The 20,441-nt window shown below is 51.5% G+C and overlaps 11 protein-coding genes across 11 annotated transcripts; 4 read left to right on the top strand and 7 right to left on the bottom strand.

The window, feature by feature from the left end:
- Window positions 1-1,497: 1,497 nt before the first annotated feature.
- On the top strand, window positions 1,498-5,838 carry N7457_000030 (Chitin synthase; the record flags this gene model as incomplete). Its single annotated transcript, XM_057171098.1, has 9 exons — window positions 1,498-1,575; window positions 1,643-2,129; window positions 2,199-2,560; window positions 2,616-4,295; window positions 4,353-4,486; window positions 5,077-5,095; window positions 5,159-5,249; window positions 5,336-5,625; window positions 5,686-5,838. The coding sequence occupies 9 exons, from the start codon at window positions 1,498-1,500 to the stop codon at window positions 5,836-5,838; spliced, it is 3,294 nt and encodes a 1,097-aa protein (XP_057035001.1).
- A 613-nt stretch (window positions 5,839-6,451) lies between these two features.
- On the bottom strand, window positions 6,452-6,969 carry N7457_000029 (cytochrome c oxidase subunit VIIa; the record flags this gene model as incomplete). The annotated part of the gene is made up of 4 exons (XM_057171097.1): window positions 6,452-6,531; window positions 6,609-6,644; window positions 6,798-6,840; window positions 6,940-6,969. 4 exons carry the CDS (start codon window positions 6,967-6,969, stop codon window positions 6,452-6,454), a joined length of 189 nt encoding a protein of 62 aa, XP_057035000.1.
- A 658-nt stretch (window positions 6,970-7,627) lies between these two features.
- On the top strand, window positions 7,628-8,727 carry N7457_000028 (TBP-associated factor 8 family protein; the record flags this gene model as incomplete). The annotated part of the gene is made up of 2 exons (XM_057171096.1): window positions 7,628-7,895; window positions 7,961-8,727. The coding sequence occupies 2 exons, from the start codon at window positions 7,628-7,630 to the stop codon at window positions 8,725-8,727; spliced, it is 1,035 nt and encodes a 344-aa protein (XP_057034999.1).
- Window positions 8,728-8,935: 208 nt separating this feature from the next.
- On the bottom strand, window positions 8,936-9,505 carry N7457_000027 (uncharacterized protein; the record flags this gene model as incomplete). The annotated part of the gene is made up of 2 exons (XM_057171095.1): window positions 8,936-9,032; window positions 9,084-9,505. The coding sequence occupies 2 exons, from the start codon at window positions 9,503-9,505 to the stop codon at window positions 8,936-8,938; spliced, it is 519 nt and encodes a 172-aa protein (XP_057034998.1).
- Window positions 9,506-9,571: 66 nt separating this feature from the next.
- N7457_000026 (putative Rad51 family DNA repair protein) lies at window positions 9,572-10,995 on the top strand (the record flags this gene model as incomplete). Its single annotated transcript, XM_057171094.1, has 2 exons — window positions 9,572-9,631; window positions 9,688-10,995. 2 exons carry the CDS (start codon window positions 9,572-9,574, stop codon window positions 10,993-10,995), a joined length of 1,368 nt encoding a protein of 455 aa, XP_057034997.1.
- Window positions 10,996-11,059: 64 nt separating this feature from the next.
- On the bottom strand, window positions 11,060-12,234 carry N7457_000025 (threonine/serine dehydratase; the record flags this gene model as incomplete). The annotated part of the gene is made up of 2 exons (XM_057171093.1): window positions 11,060-11,829; window positions 11,901-12,234. The coding sequence occupies 2 exons, from the start codon at window positions 12,232-12,234 to the stop codon at window positions 11,060-11,062; spliced, it is 1,104 nt and encodes a 367-aa protein (XP_057034996.1).
- Window positions 12,235-12,565: 331 nt separating this feature from the next.
- N7457_000024 (Ketol-acid reductoisomerase) lies at window positions 12,566-13,762 on the bottom strand (the record flags this gene model as incomplete). Its single annotated transcript, XM_057171092.1, has 1 exon — window positions 12,566-13,762. One exon carries the CDS (start codon window positions 13,760-13,762, stop codon window positions 12,566-12,568), a length of 1,197 nt encoding a protein of 398 aa, XP_057034995.1.
- A 582-nt stretch (window positions 13,763-14,344) lies between these two features.
- N7457_000023 (isochorismatase family protein family) lies at window positions 14,345-16,783 on the top strand (the record flags this gene model as incomplete). The annotated part of the gene is made up of 1 exon (XM_057171091.1): window positions 14,345-16,783. The coding sequence occupies one exon, from the start codon at window positions 14,345-14,347 to the stop codon at window positions 16,781-16,783; it is 2,439 nt and encodes an 812-aa protein (XP_057034994.1).
- Window positions 16,784-17,094: 311 nt separating this feature from the next.
- Window positions 17,095-17,894, bottom strand: N7457_000022 (rhamnogalacturonan acetylesterase RgaE; the record flags this gene model as incomplete). Its single annotated transcript, XM_057171090.1, has 2 exons — window positions 17,095-17,735; window positions 17,783-17,894. 2 exons carry the CDS (start codon window positions 17,892-17,894, stop codon window positions 17,095-17,097), a joined length of 753 nt encoding a protein of 250 aa, XP_057034993.1.
- A 536-nt stretch (window positions 17,895-18,430) lies between these two features.
- Window positions 18,431-19,327, bottom strand: N7457_000021 (enoyl-CoA hydratase/isomerase family protein; the record flags this gene model as incomplete). The annotated part of the gene is made up of 2 exons (XM_057171089.1): window positions 18,431-19,160; window positions 19,215-19,327. The coding sequence occupies 2 exons, from the start codon at window positions 19,325-19,327 to the stop codon at window positions 18,431-18,433; spliced, it is 843 nt and encodes a 280-aa protein (XP_057034992.1).
- Window positions 19,328-19,855: 528 nt separating this feature from the next.
- N7457_000020 (Hsp20/alpha crystallin family protein) lies at window positions 19,856-20,356 on the bottom strand (the record flags this gene model as incomplete). The annotated part of the gene is made up of 1 exon (XM_057171088.1): window positions 19,856-20,356. One exon carries the CDS (start codon window positions 20,354-20,356, stop codon window positions 19,856-19,858), a length of 501 nt encoding a protein of 166 aa, XP_057034991.1.
- Between the last annotated feature and the right edge of the window lie 85 nt (window positions 20,357-20,441).

Below are 20,441 nucleotides of genomic sequence, written 5' to 3'. Positions count from 1 at the left end.
ACTTTGACGCCTGGGCAGGTACCCGGTGCAAGTGGTCTGGGCCCTCGGATCATTGATGTTCCAAGATTACGTTTTCCCGGTCTTTGTCCGGTTTGTCCTGTTTGTCCGGTTTGCACTGGCCGCCGCGCTCCCCAATCGGGATTAGTGGCCAATCAATCTGGAACAACGGGAACAACTGAGCGAGGCACTTCTCCGGTTGCCACTGGAATCTTATTAAATGAGGTGTATCAGCTGTGACTGGGATGATATATCCTGGTACGGAGTACGAGATACCAGATACCAGATACAAGATACGAAGTATCGGGTCCTCCGTACTCCGTTCGCTCGTACTACTCCGTACCAGCGGAAATCACCAGCTGAAGTCTAGCTCAACCTTAGTTTAATGATAATAATAGCCAGGATCGACTCGCACGCTAAATCGAGTCCGCTCTGCCTATGGTCAGAGTCAGGTGATCCGGAGGTCTTCAGCCTCACTCTTCACTCTTAGGTACTGACGATTGGGCTCAAGACCATACTCCGTACATTATGTACTCTGTACGGAGTACGGTGTGCCTCGTCCCTCGTCTCTCGTACCTCGTACCTGGGACTCCATAGCCAATGCCGGGGTTCAAACACAGTGGGGTCGGGGCCTAAGCATACCACCGATCCCTTAGGCAAGTTCCAAGGGTTTTAAGCCTTTGTTAGGTCGTATTGTGATTCTGAAGCTCGTCAAGAATGTGGGAAGTTCGACCCTCTACTCCGTATTCACCGAATGTTTCACCAGTGGAGCCGGTTTATTGGGTTCGGGATGTTTAGTGTTGTCAATCCTGCCCCAGAAAGGGTAATATGGTGGATAGTCTGGAGTACCTAAAATACATACTGTTAATGTATCATGACGAGAGAAAAAAAAAAAGGGGAGAGAACAAAGGAGGGAACAAAGGCCCTCCCCATGGATCGAGGAAATCAATTGAATTAAAAAAAAAAGAGGAAGCAAGAAAGAAAGAAAGGAAGAAATCCAAAGAGCGTGGGTAATTCCCCCAGGAACCAGTCAGGGTGTTGTACTCCGAATTTCATACCAACGCTCTTAGGAATGGACAGCATGTGCTATATCAACCCTTAATAGGTTGGAACACGACTGATGAGCATATTACATCCGAATCCACAGATTAAATCCAACGACTAGGAGAAAAATCCAATAAAAATAAATAAAAATAACCATCACAAAATATAGGGAAAGGGGAAACTAATCCAGGACGGGGCTAGAGACGGTCTATTTTTGACCTTTAGTCTCGCTGTACCCTCCCTTTTTTTTCCCGCCCCCTCCCCCTTCTCTTCTCTATTTTCTCTCTTTGTTCGCCCTTGATTCAATCTTCCCGATCTTGAATCTTCCTAGGAAACGCTTGTTCCTTGACCCTGCATCCCAGCCCTGGTGGCTTCACTATTAGTTGGAGATACACGCGCCTTGTTTGATTGACTCTGAAAGACATCCCTTCTTGATCCCCACCCTTTTGCGACACCATGGCCTACAACGGCTCTGGCTCACACTCACCGGGCTACGATGAAGGTCATCGTTTGCAAGACGTGCCAGCTTCGCAGGTACGTCGCAAGAGGCGGTGAAGACGTCGCTCAAGCTGACATCTGGTGTCTTTTTTTCCCCTTTTAGTATCGCGAGGATGAAGATGCAGCGCGTGGATTGCTGTCCCAGCCTCAGGGCCCCTTTGCAACACCCTTTGACGACCCCCACTCGCGGGGTGTTTCTCCACAGCGTCCAGCTTCCGGGTACAGCTTGACAGAGACCTATGCAACAGAGAGCGCTCCTTCGTACCACGACCCGTACAGCACTGGCACCGCCTACTCTGGCCACGAGGAGACTCCAGCTGCAGCGTTTGGAGTGCCCGGCCGAGTCGCATCGCCCTATGCTCGCAGCGAGACTTCATCCACCGAGGCTTGGCGCCAGCGACAAGCCCCAGGGGGTGCTCCTACCGGTGGTGGTGGTGGCCTGCGTCGATACGCGACAAGAAAAGTCAAGCTGGTGCAAGGTTCCGTCCTGAGTGTGGATTACCCCGTACCCAGTGCTATTCAGAATGCCATTCAGGCTAAATATCGCAATGACGTGGAGGGTGGAAGCGAGGAGTTCACTCACATGCGATGTACGTGCAGATCAGTCCCCAAAAAGAGTCGACTTTGAGAGGCAACTAATGAGTTTTCATCATTTACAGACACCGCAGCCACTTGTGACCCTAATGAATTTACTCTCCACAATGGTTATAACCTACGTCCCGCGATGTACAACCGTCACACCGAGTTGCTCATCGCAATTACCTACTATAACGAGGACAAGAATCTTACGGCCCGTACCTTGCATGGTGTCATGCAGAACATTCGCGAAATTGTCAACTTAAAGAAGTCCGAGTTCTGGAACAAAGGTGGACCCGCATGGCAAAAGATCGTGGTGGCACTTGTTTTTGATGGTATCGATCCTTGCGATAAGGACACTCTTGATGTTCTCGCAACCGTCGGTATCTATCAGGATGGTGTCATGAAGCGTGATGTTGATGGAAAGGAGACCGTGGCGCACATCGTAAGTGGATTGTTGGGTTAAATTACAAATGAACAGCACTGACGCCGATCTCCAGTTCGAATACACGACGCAACTCTCGGTCACACCTAGCCAGCAGCTCATCCGGCCGACGGACGATGGCCCTAGCACTCTACCCCCCGTTCAAATGATGTTCTGTTTGAAACAGAAGAACAGCAAAAAGATTAACTCGCATCGCTGGCTCTTTAATGCCTTCGGCCGCATTTTGAATCCCGAGGTTTGTATTCTCTTGGATGCCGGTACGAAGCCCGGTCCTAAGTCCTTATTGTATCTCTGGGAGGCATTCTACAACGATAAGGATCTTGGCGGTGCCTGTGGTGAAATCCACGCTATGTTGGGTAAGGGATGGAAAAACCTGATCAATCCTCTCGTGGCTGCTCAGAACTTCGAGTACAAGATCAGTAATATTCTCGACAAACCTCTTGAGAGTTCGTTTGGTTATGTTAGTGTCTTGCCCGGTGCGTTCTCCGCATATCGATTCCGCGCAATCATGGGTCGCCCGCTCGAACAATATTTCCACGGTGATCACACGCTGTCTAAGCAGCTTGGAAAGAAGGGTATCGAGGGTATGAACATTTTCAAGAAGAACATGTTCTTGGCCGAGGATCGTATTCTCTGTTTCGAATTGGTCGCTAAAGCTGGCTCTAAGTGGCACTTATCTTATGTGAAAGCCTCTAAAGGTGAAACTGATGTGCCCGAAGGTGCCGCCGAGTTTATCTCCCAACGTCGTCGTTGGCTGAACGGCTCGTTTGCAGCAGGAATCTACTCTCTGATGCACTTCGGACGTATGTACAAGAGTGGCCACAACATTGTTCGCATGTTTTTCCTCCACATTCAGTTGTTGTATAACGTCTTCAGTACTTTCCTCAGTTGGTTCTCATTGGCATCATACTGGCTGACCACCACTGTCATCATTGATCTTGTCGGTACCCCAAGCAAAAACAACGACTTTACCGCTTTTCCTTTCGGGGCGGACGCCACGCCTATCATCAACACTATCCTGAAGTACGGATACCTCGCCTTCCTCTTGCTACAGTTCATTCTCGCCCTCGGTAACAGACCTAAGGCTTCCAAATTCTCGTATCTCGCATCGTTCGTGGTCTTCGGTGTTATCCAGGTCTACATTGTGGTCGACTCGATCTACCTTGTCGTTCGTGCGTTCTCTGGGGGTGCACCCATGGACTTTGTTACCGACAAAGGCGTGGGAGACTTCCTCAAATCCTTCTTCAATTCGACAGGCGCTGGTATTATTATCATTGCCTTGGCTGCCACCTTCGGTCTCTACTTTGTTGCGTCCTTTATGTATGCCGATCCATGGCACATGTTCACTTCATTCCCTGCCTATATGGTCGTTCAATCATCCTACATCAATATTCTCAACGTCTACGCCTTCAGCAACTGGCATGATGTGTCGTGGGGTACCAAAGGTTCCGATAAGGCCGATGCCCTGCCTTCAGCTACAGTTACAAAGGACGAAGGCACCAAAGATGTTGTCATTGAAGAAATCGACAAGCCCCAAGCGGATATCGACAGCCAGTTCGAGGCCACAGTGAAACGCGCGCTCACTCCGTTTGTGCCCCCTGTCGAGCACGACGAAAAGTCTTTGGAAGATTCCTACAAGAGTTTCCGTACTCGCTTGGTCACTTTTTGGATCTTCAGTAACGCTCTCCTGGCAGTCTGCATCACCAGTGAATCCGTCGACAAGTTTGGCTTCTCGGTGAGTTTCCACCCTCCATTAGCTCTGTTCTCAGACCACCGACTAACATGATTCTAGAACACTGCTACCGATCGTACAGCTCGTTTCTTCCAGGCTCTCCTGTGGTCTAACGCTGCTGTCGCGTTGTTCCGCTTCATTGGCTGTTGTTGGTTCCTGGGCCGCACTGGTATCAAGTGCTGCTTCGCACGCCGGTAGTTCGATTCCAGCGAACAGACAATGTGTACCCATTTTCATGACCCCCCCAGACACAATGTTCTATTTCATTTTTACCTCTTTCATCCCGTGATTTGTATTCTACCTAAAGATGCCCAATTCTGTTCTCTTTTGATCTTGCAATGCCAGCCAATATGTATTCTCGTGGTTTTACCTTCACTCTTGACGTGGATTTTTGTCCAGCCCTGCACCGAAATTGCATTCGGGGGCGCTATGATTACTTCAATTTAACATATTTCTCTCGAGACTTGCCACAGTGTAAAAGTATGGAGTATCTGAGTCAGGGTGTTGTTCGTAGTGTAGCAACGGGTTTGGATACGTCAACTGGCCCTCAGAAGGCGGAGAGGCGATAAAGGGCGATTGCTGATCTGAGCCCCCCGCAAGCACTCAACCCATTTCTTCCACTTGGCACAGTTGCTCTCGGATTTCAAAGAGGTGTCTTTGTCCCTGGGGTCTTGTTGTGCCTCTGAATTCATTTGAGCGAATCCTCTGCGACTGCCAATTTCCACCGACCTACAATCTCCCCCCCAAAACCGCCCGTTCCACCAGGTGGGGTGGTGACTCGCAGCCAAGATGCTGAAAATCTGGTCCATGGTCAGCTCCTTTTGGTTATCACGCGATACTTGAACTGCTATTCACTGTTCGCACAGAAACAAAAGCAGCAGGAGGCTGAAAATGCCGAGGGCGCTGCAGGCAAGAAGAAGAAGAAGGTCACCGCGGCGCAGTTACGCGTGCAACGAGGTCAGCGACTCTCTTTCTTGTAGTGGACAGGAGTTCTGTCGCTTCTCGTCCACTCGATCATTCTAATGTGCTAACTATCTCCGTAGATCTCCAAGAACTCACCCTTGGAAGTACGATGAAAATGTCTTTCCCGAACCCCGACGATATCCTCAACTTTACCTTGACCATCGAACCCGATGAAGGCATGTACAAAGGTGGTGTCTTCAACTTTAGCTTCGCCGTCAACCAGAACTTCCCCCATGATCCACCCAAGGTCAAATGCACGCAGAAGATCTACCACCCCAATATCGATCTGGAGGGCAATGTCTGCTTGAATATCCTACGAGAGGACTGGAAGCCTGTCTTGAATTTGAATGCTGTCATTGTAGGCATGCAGGTCTGTTGATCCCTTTCTTATTGATCGTCGCGATTTGCGCTGACTGGTATCCTACTTCAGTTCCTGTTTCTCGAGCCGAATGCCTCCGACCCTCTCAACAAGGACGCGGCGGACGATCTTCGGAACACCCGTGAGGCCTTCAAGAAGAATGTACGGAGTTCCATGGCCGGCGGGTCCGTTCGAGGCATACTCTTCGAGCGGGTCCTGCCGTGAACGACATCAAGGCCCCCCGCACTTGCAGTTTCTATCGGTCCCCATATCCAGACTTCGCCTATACCCCATGGCGATAAGCATGCATTGCTGTGACCCACGCAGATACGGAATGATGATCTATGGCTTTACACATGGCGGAAACATGGTCAGCCGATCCCAGACGGGACCGCGCACTGGTGTTTCCGCGTACATATATCTGGCGTAATTAGCGTTTGAATACAATAGATCCAGTTCGATCATTTGGCTGATCAGATGTACACCAGTCAAGTAGATCGCTAGATCGCTAGATCGAGCTGCGATTTTAGGCATCACTACATGAAATGGCCGGCATGGGCCAAAGCTAATCGGTCGGTAGTCCATCACCGAGCCGAGGAAAGATAGAAATCCAGAATCAAAACAGTTTGGTTGTCCACCGGCGTATATGTACAATCGATCTCAAATCTAACCACCCACTCATACACACCCGTCGATTCAACCAAGCCCAATGGATGATGTAGTGGCATGCAACCCCATCATCGGGCGATTTTCTAAATAACGCTTTGACAAAGAAAAGAACTGGCGCCGAACGGGCGGGAAGGAGACGATCGAGAGAAGGCGATCAGGGTTGACCGATTTAACCGCGCTGGGCAGCACGCTCAGCCTCGAGACGGGCGTAGTAGGTATCGCGCTCACGAGTGCGGGGGAGGTGGAATCCTGTAGGACAGACACATGGTCAGAGATCGAGTCAATGATCGCGTGGGTTGGCGCAAAGCCGGGGATAATCTACTTACCGTACCACCAGAGGTAACCGAAGGTGGTACCGAAACCTAGCACATAAAAGATCCTGATTAGCGATAGTTCCAAGTGTTGATTTACTTGAACAAAGCTCGTGTTGTTCGTGTTTCATTCGGTCGCTCCCGAGAGACCGCGATATTCAACTTGTTGTTTGATCATGCCACCCGATCTGAATGACAACTTACCGAAAGCGGTGCTCAGGTCCAGAACGAGACCACGGCGGAGCATCTATAGGCAGATAGGATGTCAGTAAACCATTGCCAACATCTCAATTGACCTGATCAACCCGCTCGGGTTAACCCGGCCTTCAATGGAAGGGGGACGTACGCCGGTGATGGGGGGGATAGCGGCGGGCATTATGGCGAATGAGTAGCGTCAATGGATGCTCAAACAAAAACGAGGTGAATTGCGGACAGCTTAGAACCTGCCTCGGACGTTGGTGGGGAGAGGAGAGTGGGGGGTAAGAGAGGAAGGCTGAATTGTGAAGTGAAGTTGAAGCTTCGGAGCGGACTAAGCGAGCCGCCGGATTGGTCGGCCGTACACTTGGACTATGAGAGTCATCCATGTGGCACGTTCAACGTCCCTCCGGCAGGATTTTATCTCTATATGTATTGAGTCAGAACTGCTATTTACTCCAGGGCTACATAGTCTGGTATCGCCTTGTTTCAATCGACTCTCCAGTAATATGTTACCCATGTAGCTAGCTACCTAGATCCAAAGCGAAAGTTAAGCGGACCGAAGGAAGTGGTCGTAATGCACACAGCAGATGAGATGACGATGTCTTGATTTGATTCCCAGTACTATTCAGCCAGATGCAAAACGTGCCCCTCAGGTAATTAATTTATATAGTTCCAAGGTTGAAACTGCAAGTAACTACTCCGTACTCCGTACTACTGCCCCCATTCACCTTGGAAGGCTCAGGAGATGCTTACCGTCGCACTTCACCGCCCCACGTGACCCTGAATTCGATAACAAGCCTCAGCCCGACTACCAGCTCTTGTATCCGATCAACACAATGGCCATGGCGACATCGGGCGCTCAAGTGAAACGCCCTTCTTCACCCCTCGACCAGAACGACTCCAAGCGGATAAAACGTCATTATCATCATCACCATCGTTTGCAAGCGCCCGTGGATCTCCCTTCCACCTCCGAGCCAGTCGTCCAAGATGACGCTCACCTTGACATCTTGATGAATCGTGCAATCGGCCGGACCTTGAAAGATACAGGGTTTGAGATAGCTGACCCAGCCGCCTTGTCGAGCTTTCGCAGTGCCACTGAGGAGTGTACGTAACTTGAGTGCTGGACTCATTTTGAAGCTGTAACTGATCAATGGCGCGCGAAATCTTAGACATGCTACGACTCTCCACATTCATCCGCCAATCCATGTTATCTGCGCGACGCACTCAGCCTATTCCCCAAGATTTTGAACATGCTCTGAAGCGTTTCCGCATCTCTCCTGATGATCTTCTCCCTCACCTTAAATCAGCACCTTCGGACGAACCCACTCCGACATTATTACCTTCCCCTCCACCAGAAAATGAGATCTCCAAGACTCTTCCATTCCTCACTGCGCTGAGTAGCGAGGACGATTTCGCCAGCCGCCCGTACATTCCCAAACATTTCCCAAGCTTCCCCAGCAAGCACACCTATTCTGCCACTGCGGTCTTTATCACGCGAGACAACGACCCGCGCAAGATTCGAGAACGTGCTGCAGAAGATGGACGGCATGGTGAGGAAGCGCTACGAAAGTTGGCGAGCGCCGCATTTCGCGACAATCAGACGGGGTCGACCGGGCGCGATAAAAAGCTCTGGGGTCGAAGAGCGGATAGCATGGAAAGCATGTTTGAAAAGACGACCAGGGGGTTACTCAAAAGGCACGGAAAAGATTTCCACAGCACATTGACCAGCTCGGCTATGGATATCGATTCAGGACGCCCGGCAGAGGCCGACACAAAGTCCCGGCTGAAGCTTTCGTTGAATATGGAACTGGGTCCCATCGTTAACTGCGAGCGAGATTTATGGCGTCAGACACCTTCGAATGCACGAAGAACGGAGGAAAAGTCCACCAAGGCTCCTTTGAGTACCGAGCCCGCGGAGGTCATGACTGGCATGTAGACTATCAAGACATGCGGCGTATCGGCGTTTTTTTTTATGGGCTGGCGCATGTGTTTAAGTTCAGGAGCATGAGCTGAGGAGATACCCCATGGCAGTCACAAGCATTATTCAAATGTAATTTTATTCTTGAATCATTCCAAAACTTGTGATCCCATATAACCCGACTCCGCCCAATGCGCATGGTGTAATGTAAAGCAGTCCTGCCTCCTCACTGTTTCGTACTGGCTGTTGGTTTTTGTTTCGCTTCCTCTGCCAACCTAAGTGGTTCCCAGGATGTTGTTTCGATCGTCAATCCCCCAGCGCAGCTACACAATTAGCTTGCCATTCGCCATTCGATGTTCGACATGACCACTCACCGTCGGAACAATCGCACCACCGGCTTGCACACCACAACCCCTGGTTCAGGAATCCCATTTTGAGGTGGATTGCAGGAGAACTGTGTCATTTCGAGCAATGGGCACTCCTTCAGGTCGACGGGGTGGCCTTTGCGACGCTTCTCTTGGAAGTTCCGGCGGACGGTATTGACATGATCGGGGAGGGACTCGGCGGAGAAGACGGGGACAAGAGGAGCCATGATTTCGACAATTTCCTCCTTAACTGGCGAGGATAGTAATTGTAATTGACCAAAGACGTCAAGATTGGACGGTTTGGGTTGGAGAATTCGCGGAGTCGGAATTTGAAGTTCTGCGGAAGCTCCGTAAGCCGCGCTATTCTCCCCGACTTCGCTATTGTTCTCTTCCACGACACGTCTACTGGAGACCGTATCGCATGCAGTCATTGGAATACCTATGGGCGTCTAGGATCTCCAGTGATGTCAGATTTATAATATAGGCCGTTGCTCGCCATGGCCGCCAATCTCGGGGCGAAATCCCTAGCCAGTGTGCACCATGAGGGACTGGATGAGGTATTGCAGCTTTACTTCTTTGTAGTCCTGAATGCCTTGGAACTGATGAGTATCAGATTCTTTCTGCATTGGCGCATTCCTACCCTGATCACCCGAGCCATGACACACACTCGGTAGGCGTGCCTCTTCTGGATGCTTTACTCGAAATCTTTGCGCCGAGAGCATCTGCTGCGTCATCGGAAGCTATAATCCCGGAAGAACGCCAGTATCACATTGCCCTTGGCCTGGATCGATCTGTCGGCCAACAGGCTCTTGAAGATGAAGAAATGCTTTTGCGTGATGAAGTGCCAGCTGATCATGTCTACGGGCATGATAAATCACAGATGGACATCGACCCATCTGGTAATTTGTTGTTCTCTGACACAAATTCTACCAGGAAACAGAAAGTCCCCATAGTGGAGATTTCAAGCAGTCTGTCAGCCTCGGGAAAGTCACAGTTCCTATACTATCTAACGGCACTTGCCATCTTACCAAGACAGAATGGTGATATCTCAACTGGGGGTCAAGAGGCTGCCGTGGTATTTATAGACACTGACGATCGGTTTGACGCCGAGAGACTAAGAACTGTGGCTCGAGGTATCATACTGCGGCAAAGAAGGCAATTTGATCCAAATGCTCGGGTTCAATCAGAAGGCACGGTTGATCATGATCTTGAATCATTGCTAGCCTCTGCACTACAGCATGTCCATGTTTTTCGTCCGCAATCATCATCTGCTCTGTTAGCGACGGTTAATATGCTTGACTCGTACCTTTTTGATCTCTCGCGGCATCGTTCGGCCTCTCGTCCCTTGCAAATGATTGCTATCGACAGTGCCACTGCCTTTTTATCGCAAGACCGGCTGCGTGATGAAGTTGCTCGCACCAAAGAGATAGGCCGTCCTCGAGCAGATGTTGATCAGGAACGCGAGCAAAAACAAAGCTTCCATTTGTCCGACCTTTATAACGAGATGGCGACTGGGTTGAAGCGTCTACAGAATCTATTTCAATGTGCTATTGTGTATACCACAACGATCTCGGGAAATCGAGTGCCTGGTCCTGATCAATATGACGAGCCTCAGCTTCGTATTCCATCACTGAGACCTGTTCTCCCGGTACCGTGGGGTACCCTTCCTACGTTGCGTCTGATTGTCCACCGAGCTTCCGTTCGCCCATTCCCACCCAGCATGGCAGCCCAGGCAGCTCTGAAAGATGCTCCTTCACGACAGAGCGTGGTTCAGCAAGGGAAGATCTCTGTATGGGTCAATCCGTGGGGACGCGACGCTTGGTCCCGTCAGATAGTGGAAGCAATTGAGGCCACCAATGGTGGAAGCTTCTCATTTTATGTGCGGGACTCTGGAGTTGAGATGACCGACCCTGATAATTGATTGAAATAATATATTTGCAATGCATGTTTATCGACGACCATGCTTTCTCTATGATATTCTATCTTCAAGTAAACAGCTTGGCAATCGCCTCGACGGTTGTGTTGCCGCCGCTGAATACAACCGCAACATCCCATCCATGGTTGCCACCCTCTTGTTCGACTCGTCGCCGAAGGTTCTCGTCAAAGAGACAAGCGGCGAGACCAACCACTGCGCTCGGCTCAACGACAACCTTCATCCGCTCGAAGACCAGCCGCATGGCTGCCTTGATCTGCTCCTCGGTGACAGCAAACACTCCCTCCACCTTCTTCTCATTGGAGATAACTTCCCAGTTGAGTAATCCCACTGGAGTGCGTAGTCCATCCGCGATGGTGAGAGTGCCGACGGCTTCCACACGTTTGCCAGCCTGTAGCCCGCGCCGGCAATCATCAGCTCCTTCAAAGCTGGGCTCTGCACCAAATACACGTGTCTGCTTGTCTGAAAACCAGGTCGCGACGCCGGAGTTGAGTCCGCCCCCACCAATGGGAGTGATAACCGCATCCAATGTCCGAGACTCGGATTGTTCGGTATGCTGTGCCTCCAGCTCCAAAGCCGTTGTACCTTGCCCGCAAATGACATTGAAATCGTCATATGGGGGCACCAGGATGGCGTCTGTCTTTGCTTGTATTTCGGCCACCACAGCTTCACGCTCTACGCTGGTTGAGCCGCTGAAGGTGACTTGTGCACCATGAGACTGCGTGCCCGCAATTTTGGATGGTGTGCTGATGCGGGGCATAACGATGTAGGCGGGGATGCCCAGGGACGATGCAGCAAGGGCGAGGGCTTGTGCATGATTTCCTGAAGTGATGAAGCTTTAGAATATGTACCTTTGAACCGCCCGACAGAAGACGAGGGGGGAAATCAAATACCAGAGCTATGGGTGATCACCCCGCGCCGTTTCACCTCCTCTCCTCGCTCCTCTAGTAGCCGTAGCAATGCATGGAATGCACCCCGTGCTTTAAAGGCACCGATTCGCTGGAAGTTCTCACATTTGAAGAAAAATCGAAACTGTGGGCAAGCAGGGGTTTGGCCTTCAAATGGTGTTCCAACCAAGGCTTCGGGGGATTGCGGTGTCGAGGCGATGGCGTCGAGGGTCTTGCAGGTCACTAATGGTGTACGGTGGACATGGGGTTGGATCAGATCATACGCCGCTTGGACTGCGGCTGGAGTGAGCAACTGAGCTGCCACCGCGGGAGAAGTCATGTTGGGAGTTTGGGGGAAGGAGAAAGAGAGAAAACAAAAAAGAGGGTCATGGTCAAGTCATGGAGAGGATGACTCTCAATACTCCGTACCCCGGATTGTTCTCCGCGGGGGTTTCGGTGTATGGAGCCACAATATCGAAGCTACTGGAAGCTACCGAGGTAGCGACATACGGAGAAGAGGCTACAGAGAGGAATGAATGAAATGGTAAAAAAAATTTAATTTGGGGAATGGCCTGTAAAGCCTCAAAATAATATTTCCGACTTGAAACCCAAAAAGAACAGTTCATCGTACATCATCATTTTTTGAACCCCCACGGGTATCAAGGTATTATTTATTTCTGGTTCTCGGGGCGGAGAGAGCGGACAGCCTTTCCGGCGCGCCAGATCTCAAGATCGCGGATCTCCTGCATCTCCTTCTCGTACTTCTCGCGGTAATCGGGCTGAGAGTTGTAGTCGAGAGAGCGCTGAGTCTCAGTGCCGTTGTAAACGCTGTCGTAGAGGTCGTTGAAGACGGGCTTCAGGGTGTCCTTGAAGCGGCTGGACCAGTCAATGGCACCACGGCGGGCAGTGGTGGAGCAAGCGGCGTACATCCAGTCCATACCGTTACCACCGATCAGGGGGTACAGGGACTGAGTAGCCTCCTCAACGGTCTCGTTGAAAGCCTCGGAGGGGCTGTGACCACGCTCACGGAGAACCTCGTACTGGGCGAGGAACATACCGTGGATACCACCCATGAGGCAGCCACGCTCACCGTAGAGGTCAGAGTAGACCTCCTTCTCAAAGGTGGTCTCGTAAAGGTAGCCAGAGCCGACAGCGACACCCATAGCGATGGCGCGCTCCTTGGCCTGGCCAGTGACATCCTGGAAGACGGCAATGGAGGAGTTGATACCACGGCCCTCGCGGAAGAGGGTGCGGACGGTACGGCCGGAACCCTTGGGGGCGACGAGGATGACATCAATGTCCTTGGGAACATCGACCTTGGTGAGGTCCTTGAAAACGGGGGAGAAACCGTGGGAGAAGTAGAGAGTCTTGCCCTTGGTGAGGAGGGGCTTGATGGTGGGCCAAGTCTCGGACTGAGCGGCATCGGAGAGGAGGTTCATGACAATGGTACCCTTCTCAATGGCGGTGTTGACATCGAACAGGTTCTTGCCGGGAACCCAGCCGTCCTGGATGGCCTCCTTCCATGAGGCACCATCCTTGCGAACACCAACAATGACGTTGAGGCCCTGGTCACGGAGGTTGAGACCCTGACCGTGACCCTGGGAGCCGTAGCCGATGAGGGCAAGAGTATCGTTCTTGAAGTACTCCTGGAGCTTCTCGCGGGGCCAATCGGCACGCTCGTAGACATCCTCCTTGACACCGGCGAAGTCAATGGTCTTGATACCACGGACGGGAGTGACAACCGAGGAGACACGGGGAACGGCGGCAGCGGCAGCCAGGGCAGGGCGAGGGAGGGCTGCGGTGATGACCGAGCGAGGAGCGGCCACGCGGGCGAGGCGGAGGGCACGGGGAAGACCACGGGAAGCCATTGTGTGTGTATGGAAGTGAGGAGAGTGGAGAGTGAAGGAGGAAAGAAGAAGTTGGCCTGGGGAAGCTTGGGAATTTAAATAATGGGCGGAAGCTAATGGGCGAGTCGAGTCACCGTAGAAATTCTCGGAGAACAGCCCATCCTCCCCGGCGACCCACACCGACACCGGCCGCTCGATTGATTGGACGGAAACGGGGTGTTATGTCATGAATTGCGTTTCCCAGTGCAACAAGCAATGGGATGGCTCATATTTTAATGGCGCGTCTACGGAGTAATGGACACCAGATTTCCCCGGAGTAGGAGCCATCTCCGGGATATTCAAACCTCGAAGAGTCCAGACTCTGACTCAGTCCTCTGAGCCATAGGATACCATTGCACACGTGACTCCGCTTCGTACCTTCCCTGCCATTTTTGTGACTCGCTCCTTCCCCAAGAAGATCAGTTCTGCCTCAGGCCCCATTCCTCTCATCCCTCTCCGCCCCCGACGCCCCCGTGTCGGAGGGCATCTCCACAGACATTGTTTGGTCTACCCAATTGCTTCTTTTGTCTGTCACTGGAGCTCCAGTCATACCATGTCTGCAAGATGAGTTCCTTCTCATTCGGGGATCTCCCCACCATTCAAACCCGGAAAGCCTTGCTATTGCTTGACTTTCAGAATGATTTTGTCCGTCCGTCCGGGGCTTTATATGTTCCCAACACTCCGGATATAATCGAATCTCTCCCGCAGCTAGCATCGGCTTTCCGTGAAACCGGCGACGTAATTTGGGTACGTTCACAATATGAATCCCCTCAGACCATCGTTGATTGGGACTTCGGGGACCGCATTGTGTTGGATAGAGAGCCCTCGCGGAGAAAGCAGATGCCCAGCTCAGATATAATTGAAGTGGGATCAGAGCGTGATTCGCCAGAACCTGTCGACCCAGAAGCTTTTCTCTCTGCCAACGTTTCACCATGCGGTGGCCCACAGGCTCCCGGATATCAATTCCCCGCACCGATCTTGGCCGCCGTCAATATCCAACATGATACTGTGATGGATAAAACAGGGTACTCTGCTCTAGAGTCACCTGGCCTTGTGCTTTCCTTTAGGACGCGCTTTGTGACGGAGCTATATCTCTGTGGGTCGCTTTCCAATGTGTCTGTGTTTGCAACCGCTTTGGATGCTGTCCGTAATGGCTTTTCGGTAACTCTTGTCGAGGATTGCTTGGGATTCCGCGATTTTGGACGACATCAAGAGGCAATGCGACGAATGGCAGATATCTTAGGCGCAACTGGTCTCACCTCTCGAGAACTCATTCAGGAGCTAGAGTGGGGTGAGACCGAGGCAATTGCCTGTCAAGGTGCACGGCAGCCGGAGGCGATAGCAGATTCTACTGATCTCGAGAGCATCATGGATGGTCTCGAATTCTGGAACACTGCGGACATTTCTTCGAAAGATGAGTCTCTCGACGCAGAAGATACCCGCCTTCCAGGGCTCTCTTCAATTTCCCGTACACAGCGCCACCCTGCCGCGCAGGCGCGGGGCCCAGTGGAAGATCAAAAGAAAGTGCGTGTGCGAACCCGCCGTCCGAAGCGACAAGATGCACACAAAGACTCTCCAACTAGACCGCGTACTGAAGCCGGCGGGGTGACAAAATCGAATACATCCCATACCAACATCGGGGAGGGCGATTCGCGCCTTGCTCTCAATCTCAATTTAGCCCCCGACTGCTTTGAGCGTATACATACAGAGGTAGATTGGCAAAAGATGTACCACCTGTCAGGCCAGGTCCCCCGATTAGTTGCAGTTCAAGGCCAGCCTCGACCCGATGGAGCTATACCCATATATCGTCATCCAGCGGATGAATCTCCGCCTTTCAAGTCATTCACTCCTGCGGTTGATGAAGTGCGTGTGGCTGTGGAGCAGGAACTAGGCCATCCCTTGAATCATGTGCTTATCCAGCTTTACCGTGATGGTCAGGATCGCATTTCGGAGCACTCAGATAAGACACTAGACATTGTCCGGGGATCCTTCATTTGTAACGTCAGTTTAGGCGCTGAGCGCGTTATGGTTCTTCGTACCAAGGCCTCGGCATCTAACACCGAAGGACGAATGGAACCAGGTCGGACAACGCAGCGCGTCTCTCTTCCTCACAAGTCACTTTTTGTTCTCGGCCTCAAAACGAACATGCGATGGCTCCATGGTATCCGCGCCGACAAACGGCCTGACGCGCTAAAACCTAAGGAGGCGCAAGCCTACGGAGGTCAGCGTATCTCTCTTACTTTCCGACATATCGGCACTTTTATCAACCCTTCGGTCAACACGATCTGGGGCCAAGGTGCTGTCTGTAAGATATCGGACCAGGCCCGTGCAGTGATCCATGGGGATACCATCCAAACAGAACGCCTCATTGCTGCTTTTGGCCAGGAAAATCGCGAGACTGAATTTGATTGGGATGCTGTGTATGGCGGGGGCTTTGATGTGGTCAACTTTGTCACTGCCTCAACTGGGCAGCTGGTACCTAGCGGAGATCCTGTGGCTGATCTGCGCGTGCGACTTTGCTTAGGAGAAAATGGCATCCGATACCAATTGGCCAACCACCATGAGCAACTGGGTGCTAAAAATAGTGATCTAATGACATTACCGGCATATGAAGCCCCTGATGGGTCAACGGTCGCAGGCGACGCTAGTATCTTAGCCCATATGACCAATCAAGCTGCTGGTGCGACACGGTCAGGCGCAGAGGTGTTACGTGGAGGTAGTTACTTATCAATGATTGATGTGTTTCTAACCCGCTGGCGTGAGCATCGAGCCACAATTCCAGCCGCAGGATTCGAATGGGGATTCGATGACTGGGAGCATATTCTACGGGGACAGCATTACCTTGCAGGCTCTGTGTTTACCATCGATGATTGTTCTCTGTGGCCAGTTCTGCGGGAGATTGTCGAAATCCAGGGTCCATTTGATGCTCGATTCGCGAGCATGAACCAATATTACCAGCGAGTCGGGAATCGGGGTATTGTTCGGTCTATCCTGGAAGAATAAACATGTTCCATGTCTGAGAAAGGAGGATGATAATCAGTTATACCTGGTGGCTTTTGTATTTCAGTGTACTTGTTTTAGCTATGAACATATAATGAGATATTACGAATTTACTTGACGACCAATGAATTTGAATGGAGCCCGATTCACAATTTCTCCTTTCATATAGCTTGTGCGCTCATTAAAGTCTTCATATCGTCGCTATCTCAAGCTACCAGGCGGCATGAAGTCCCAAAAGAAGCTCGTTGTGTCTTTATTCTCTCCATTGTTACCCGCACCTTGCTCCTATGATGTTCTTGCACGCATCCGTTCACCTAGAGACATGAACCGGGGAAAAACGCTGTGCTCAGAGAATCCTTCAGGGCAACATTGCTGCAAACAATAGCCTTCAGGAAAGCCTGAGCCACAACCGATGCACCGGCGGTGCTGGTGTGAGTGTGATCCAATTCGAAGTACGAGTTTACCGTGGTCAAGCCTAGCGTCTCGAACCGAGCTGCCACGTACGCCCCATGGTCAATATAAGGGACACCAACCGCTGCAGCTGCTATCTCGGCATAGCCCACAAAACGCGACGGAGCGTAGGTGAAAGTGCCAGTCTCCCAGGGATTGTTGGGTGTTTGGCTAGATATGATGACATTCGCGCCCTTCGCCATGAGCGCTTTGGTGGCGTTCTCAATGTATGCCGGGAAAGTCAACACTGTCTCGGCAACACCGTTGTAGGCCGTGCTGCATGTTTCAGTCCCTGTGCCAAAACAAACGGTACGCCCGTTGTCCGTAGGTGTGAGAGAGCCGCCGTCATTGTGTCCGAACTCTATGATCACCCAGTCTCCCGACTGGACCACTGCTGCAATGGCATCAAAGCGGCCCTCGCGGGTGTATGACCGTGTACTACGGCCACCGACAGCTTGGTTGGACACTGTGAGTGTGGTATAAGGTGTAACATATTCACCCCAGCCTGTGAGTGTTAGTATGAATGGTGGGAAATCCAAAGAGAATACCAACCTGCTGTACTAGATCCACCCCCACCCTTTGCCATAGTTGAATCACCAGCAAGATATATCGTTGCACTCAGCACATTCGGGATGAGCGCAGAAAGAAGCACGGTGAACCTCATGGCGATGTCTGAAGTATAGCAGGAGCTTTGGGTGATAAAATTGAAGAATTTGACGTCCCTCAGATGAGCTTTGCTTTCTCCCAAGTTATATGTCTACATCCCATGCCAAGTATGAACGTGGATACGTGGAAAAAGGGACATTTCCGCGCGGGGGTACACCGGTGCGAATGACGAAGCTCTCCTCGTTTCATGGCGTCCGCAAAGGCGGAAAATGCCCAATGCAGACAGCGCGCAGATGAAACAAGGCCGGAATTTGGCAACCCCGCTGATGGTCCCCTGCGTCCCTGTGATTCATGGAATCTATCATTTCAGCGGAAATAAATGTCCGGAATCCTTCATGGGTCACGAACTTGGCATACGTTCTACAGAGATCGGGGTAGAAAAGCCGTGCAGGAAGTTACCAATTGTCCGTTAAATGATATTGATTATCCAGATCGAGACACGGGGAGACAATATATCAGATTTGAACATAACCGAACCAGATGACTAGATCTTATATACAGGGATAGAGGCGGGACGAGATGCATTTGCCCACACTATAGTTTCTCGAATGTCGGAGTACGCTTTTGCAAGCTCGACAGCAGAGCAGCCGACACATCCTGTGTCTGCAAAGCAGCGCTATTCCACACGCCCGTGTAGCGCAGTCCATCTTGCACCGAATGATCGCGCGAGAAGTTCAAGATCTCCTTAGTACCTTGGACAGCGATGGGGCTCTTGCTAGCCATCAGGCCGGCGAGTTTGAGTGCAGCCGTAATAGTGGCTGCCCGGTTCTCATACACTGCATTGACAAATCCAACACGCAGCGCCTCCTCGGCACCGAACTCGCGTGCTGTCAAAGCCACCTCCTTGACCCACCCGTAGTTTCCGACCACCTTGGGAAGTCGGCTGAGGGTGCCAATATCGGCTGCAATTCCGATATCCACCTCCTTGACAGCAAACCGGGCATCCTGAGCACAGAGACGCACGTCCGTGGCCGTTGACAGGTCAATGGCGAGGCCCAACGAGAACCCGTGCATGGCAGCCACAACGGGCTTCTCGCAGCGTTCTAATGAGGTGATACAGTCCTGGAAAGTGGTGATATGACGACGAAGACTAGTCGCCTTTCGTGCTGGCTCAGCGTTCTTGTCTTGTGACAAAAGACCTTCAGAAGCCGCCTTGACATCCAGCCCCGCGGTGAATGCCTTTCCAGCACCGCTGATGACGATCGCGCGAACGTTAGGATCCGTGGAAAGCTTAGTGAAAATCTTGCTCATATTCTCCCACATCCTGTATGGATTAGCGGAGCTGTCAGATCACATCCTCAAAGAACCCAGCGCTTACACTTCCATGAAGGCGTTCAGCCTTTCTGGACGGTTAATCTCCACGTGGGCCACATATTGGTGGTCGGCGGGGAATCGCACGGTGAAATATTCGAAAGAGTAGTTATCGGCCATTTTGGGAGAAGGATGAATGTTCCAATATCCCAATGTTCCAATGTTCTGTGAGATGAAGACGAATATATGTAAGAGGGTGTGATCACGAGAGTGACCTCGGCAACGTGAAATCTAGGGGAACATTGACAAATCACCGTGGATCGTGAGTACCTACCTAGGTAGGAGTATTCTGTCTGGTTTAGTTATTTTATCTTTAGTCTCCCTAATTGCTCTCAATACACATGTCGATTATCTAGGGTTTGTCATTGTGAAAAGTGAACTACGTGTGCCTCGATATAGGGGACTCTGTCCTGAGAGGACTGACGTTGTGCCGAGGTCCCCGATAAGCGATAAGATCGGATCTACGTCAAGAGCGAACTGTGCAGTTGGGAGAACTTGGTTGGATTAAGGGATGTTATTACATTAAGAAAGCAAATGAAACAGGCAAAGCGAGAGACGGCCAAGCTCCAGATGTGTCAGAGTGTCAAAGTCAATCAGTTCGTGGATCGTGTGCGGTCATTAGGCATATGAAGCGCGACAGCTGGGGGTTCATGCAACCGTGATCTTCTTGGCAACAGCAGCAGTGGCCTTGGGGACTTCAATGGACAGGATGCCATTCTTCAGACTAGCCGAAGTGTTGTCTGGGTCAACGCGAGTCGGGAAGGAGAAGGCCCGCTGGAACTCGCCGACCGAGCGCTCGCTAGCCCAGAAGCGGTGGGCGGGCTTGTTTTCCTCGGTTTGCTCGGTTTGCTCGGTCGTTTCCTTCGTCTCGGCTTGGGTGTCCGGGGTGTGGTACTCGCGAACGACACGGCCCTTCACGACCATAGTCTGGGGGTCGGGGAACTCGACCTCGATGTCTTCCTGGGCAATGCCAGGCAGCTCACCATCGAAGTGGAATCCATTCTCACTCTCACGGATGTCAAATCGAGGGGAGAATGTGCGAGTCGCATGTTGTTTGTTGGTAGAGCGGTGGGCATCATAGTCGTCAAGAAGACGGAAGAGAGGGGCAAAGTCTCCAGAGCGGGGGAAACTGGCGTGGAAGAGAGACATTTTATAGATCTTGAAGGCTTGAAAAAGACTTGGAGAAGTAGACTTTGTATGGAAGACTGATGGTTGAAGGCTATGATTGAGAAAG

This window comes from Penicillium paradoxum (assembly GCF_028828445.1).
Source record: "Penicillium paradoxum strain IBT 22861 chromosome Unknown utg000002l_segment0_segment0, whole genome shotgun sequence".
Classification (NCBI taxonomy): Eukaryota; Fungi; Ascomycota; class Eurotiomycetes; order Eurotiales; family Aspergillaceae; genus Penicillium; species Penicillium paradoxum.
The sequence above is the reverse complement of the archived record's forward strand: the minus strand, read 5'-3'. Positions and strand labels throughout refer to the sequence as shown.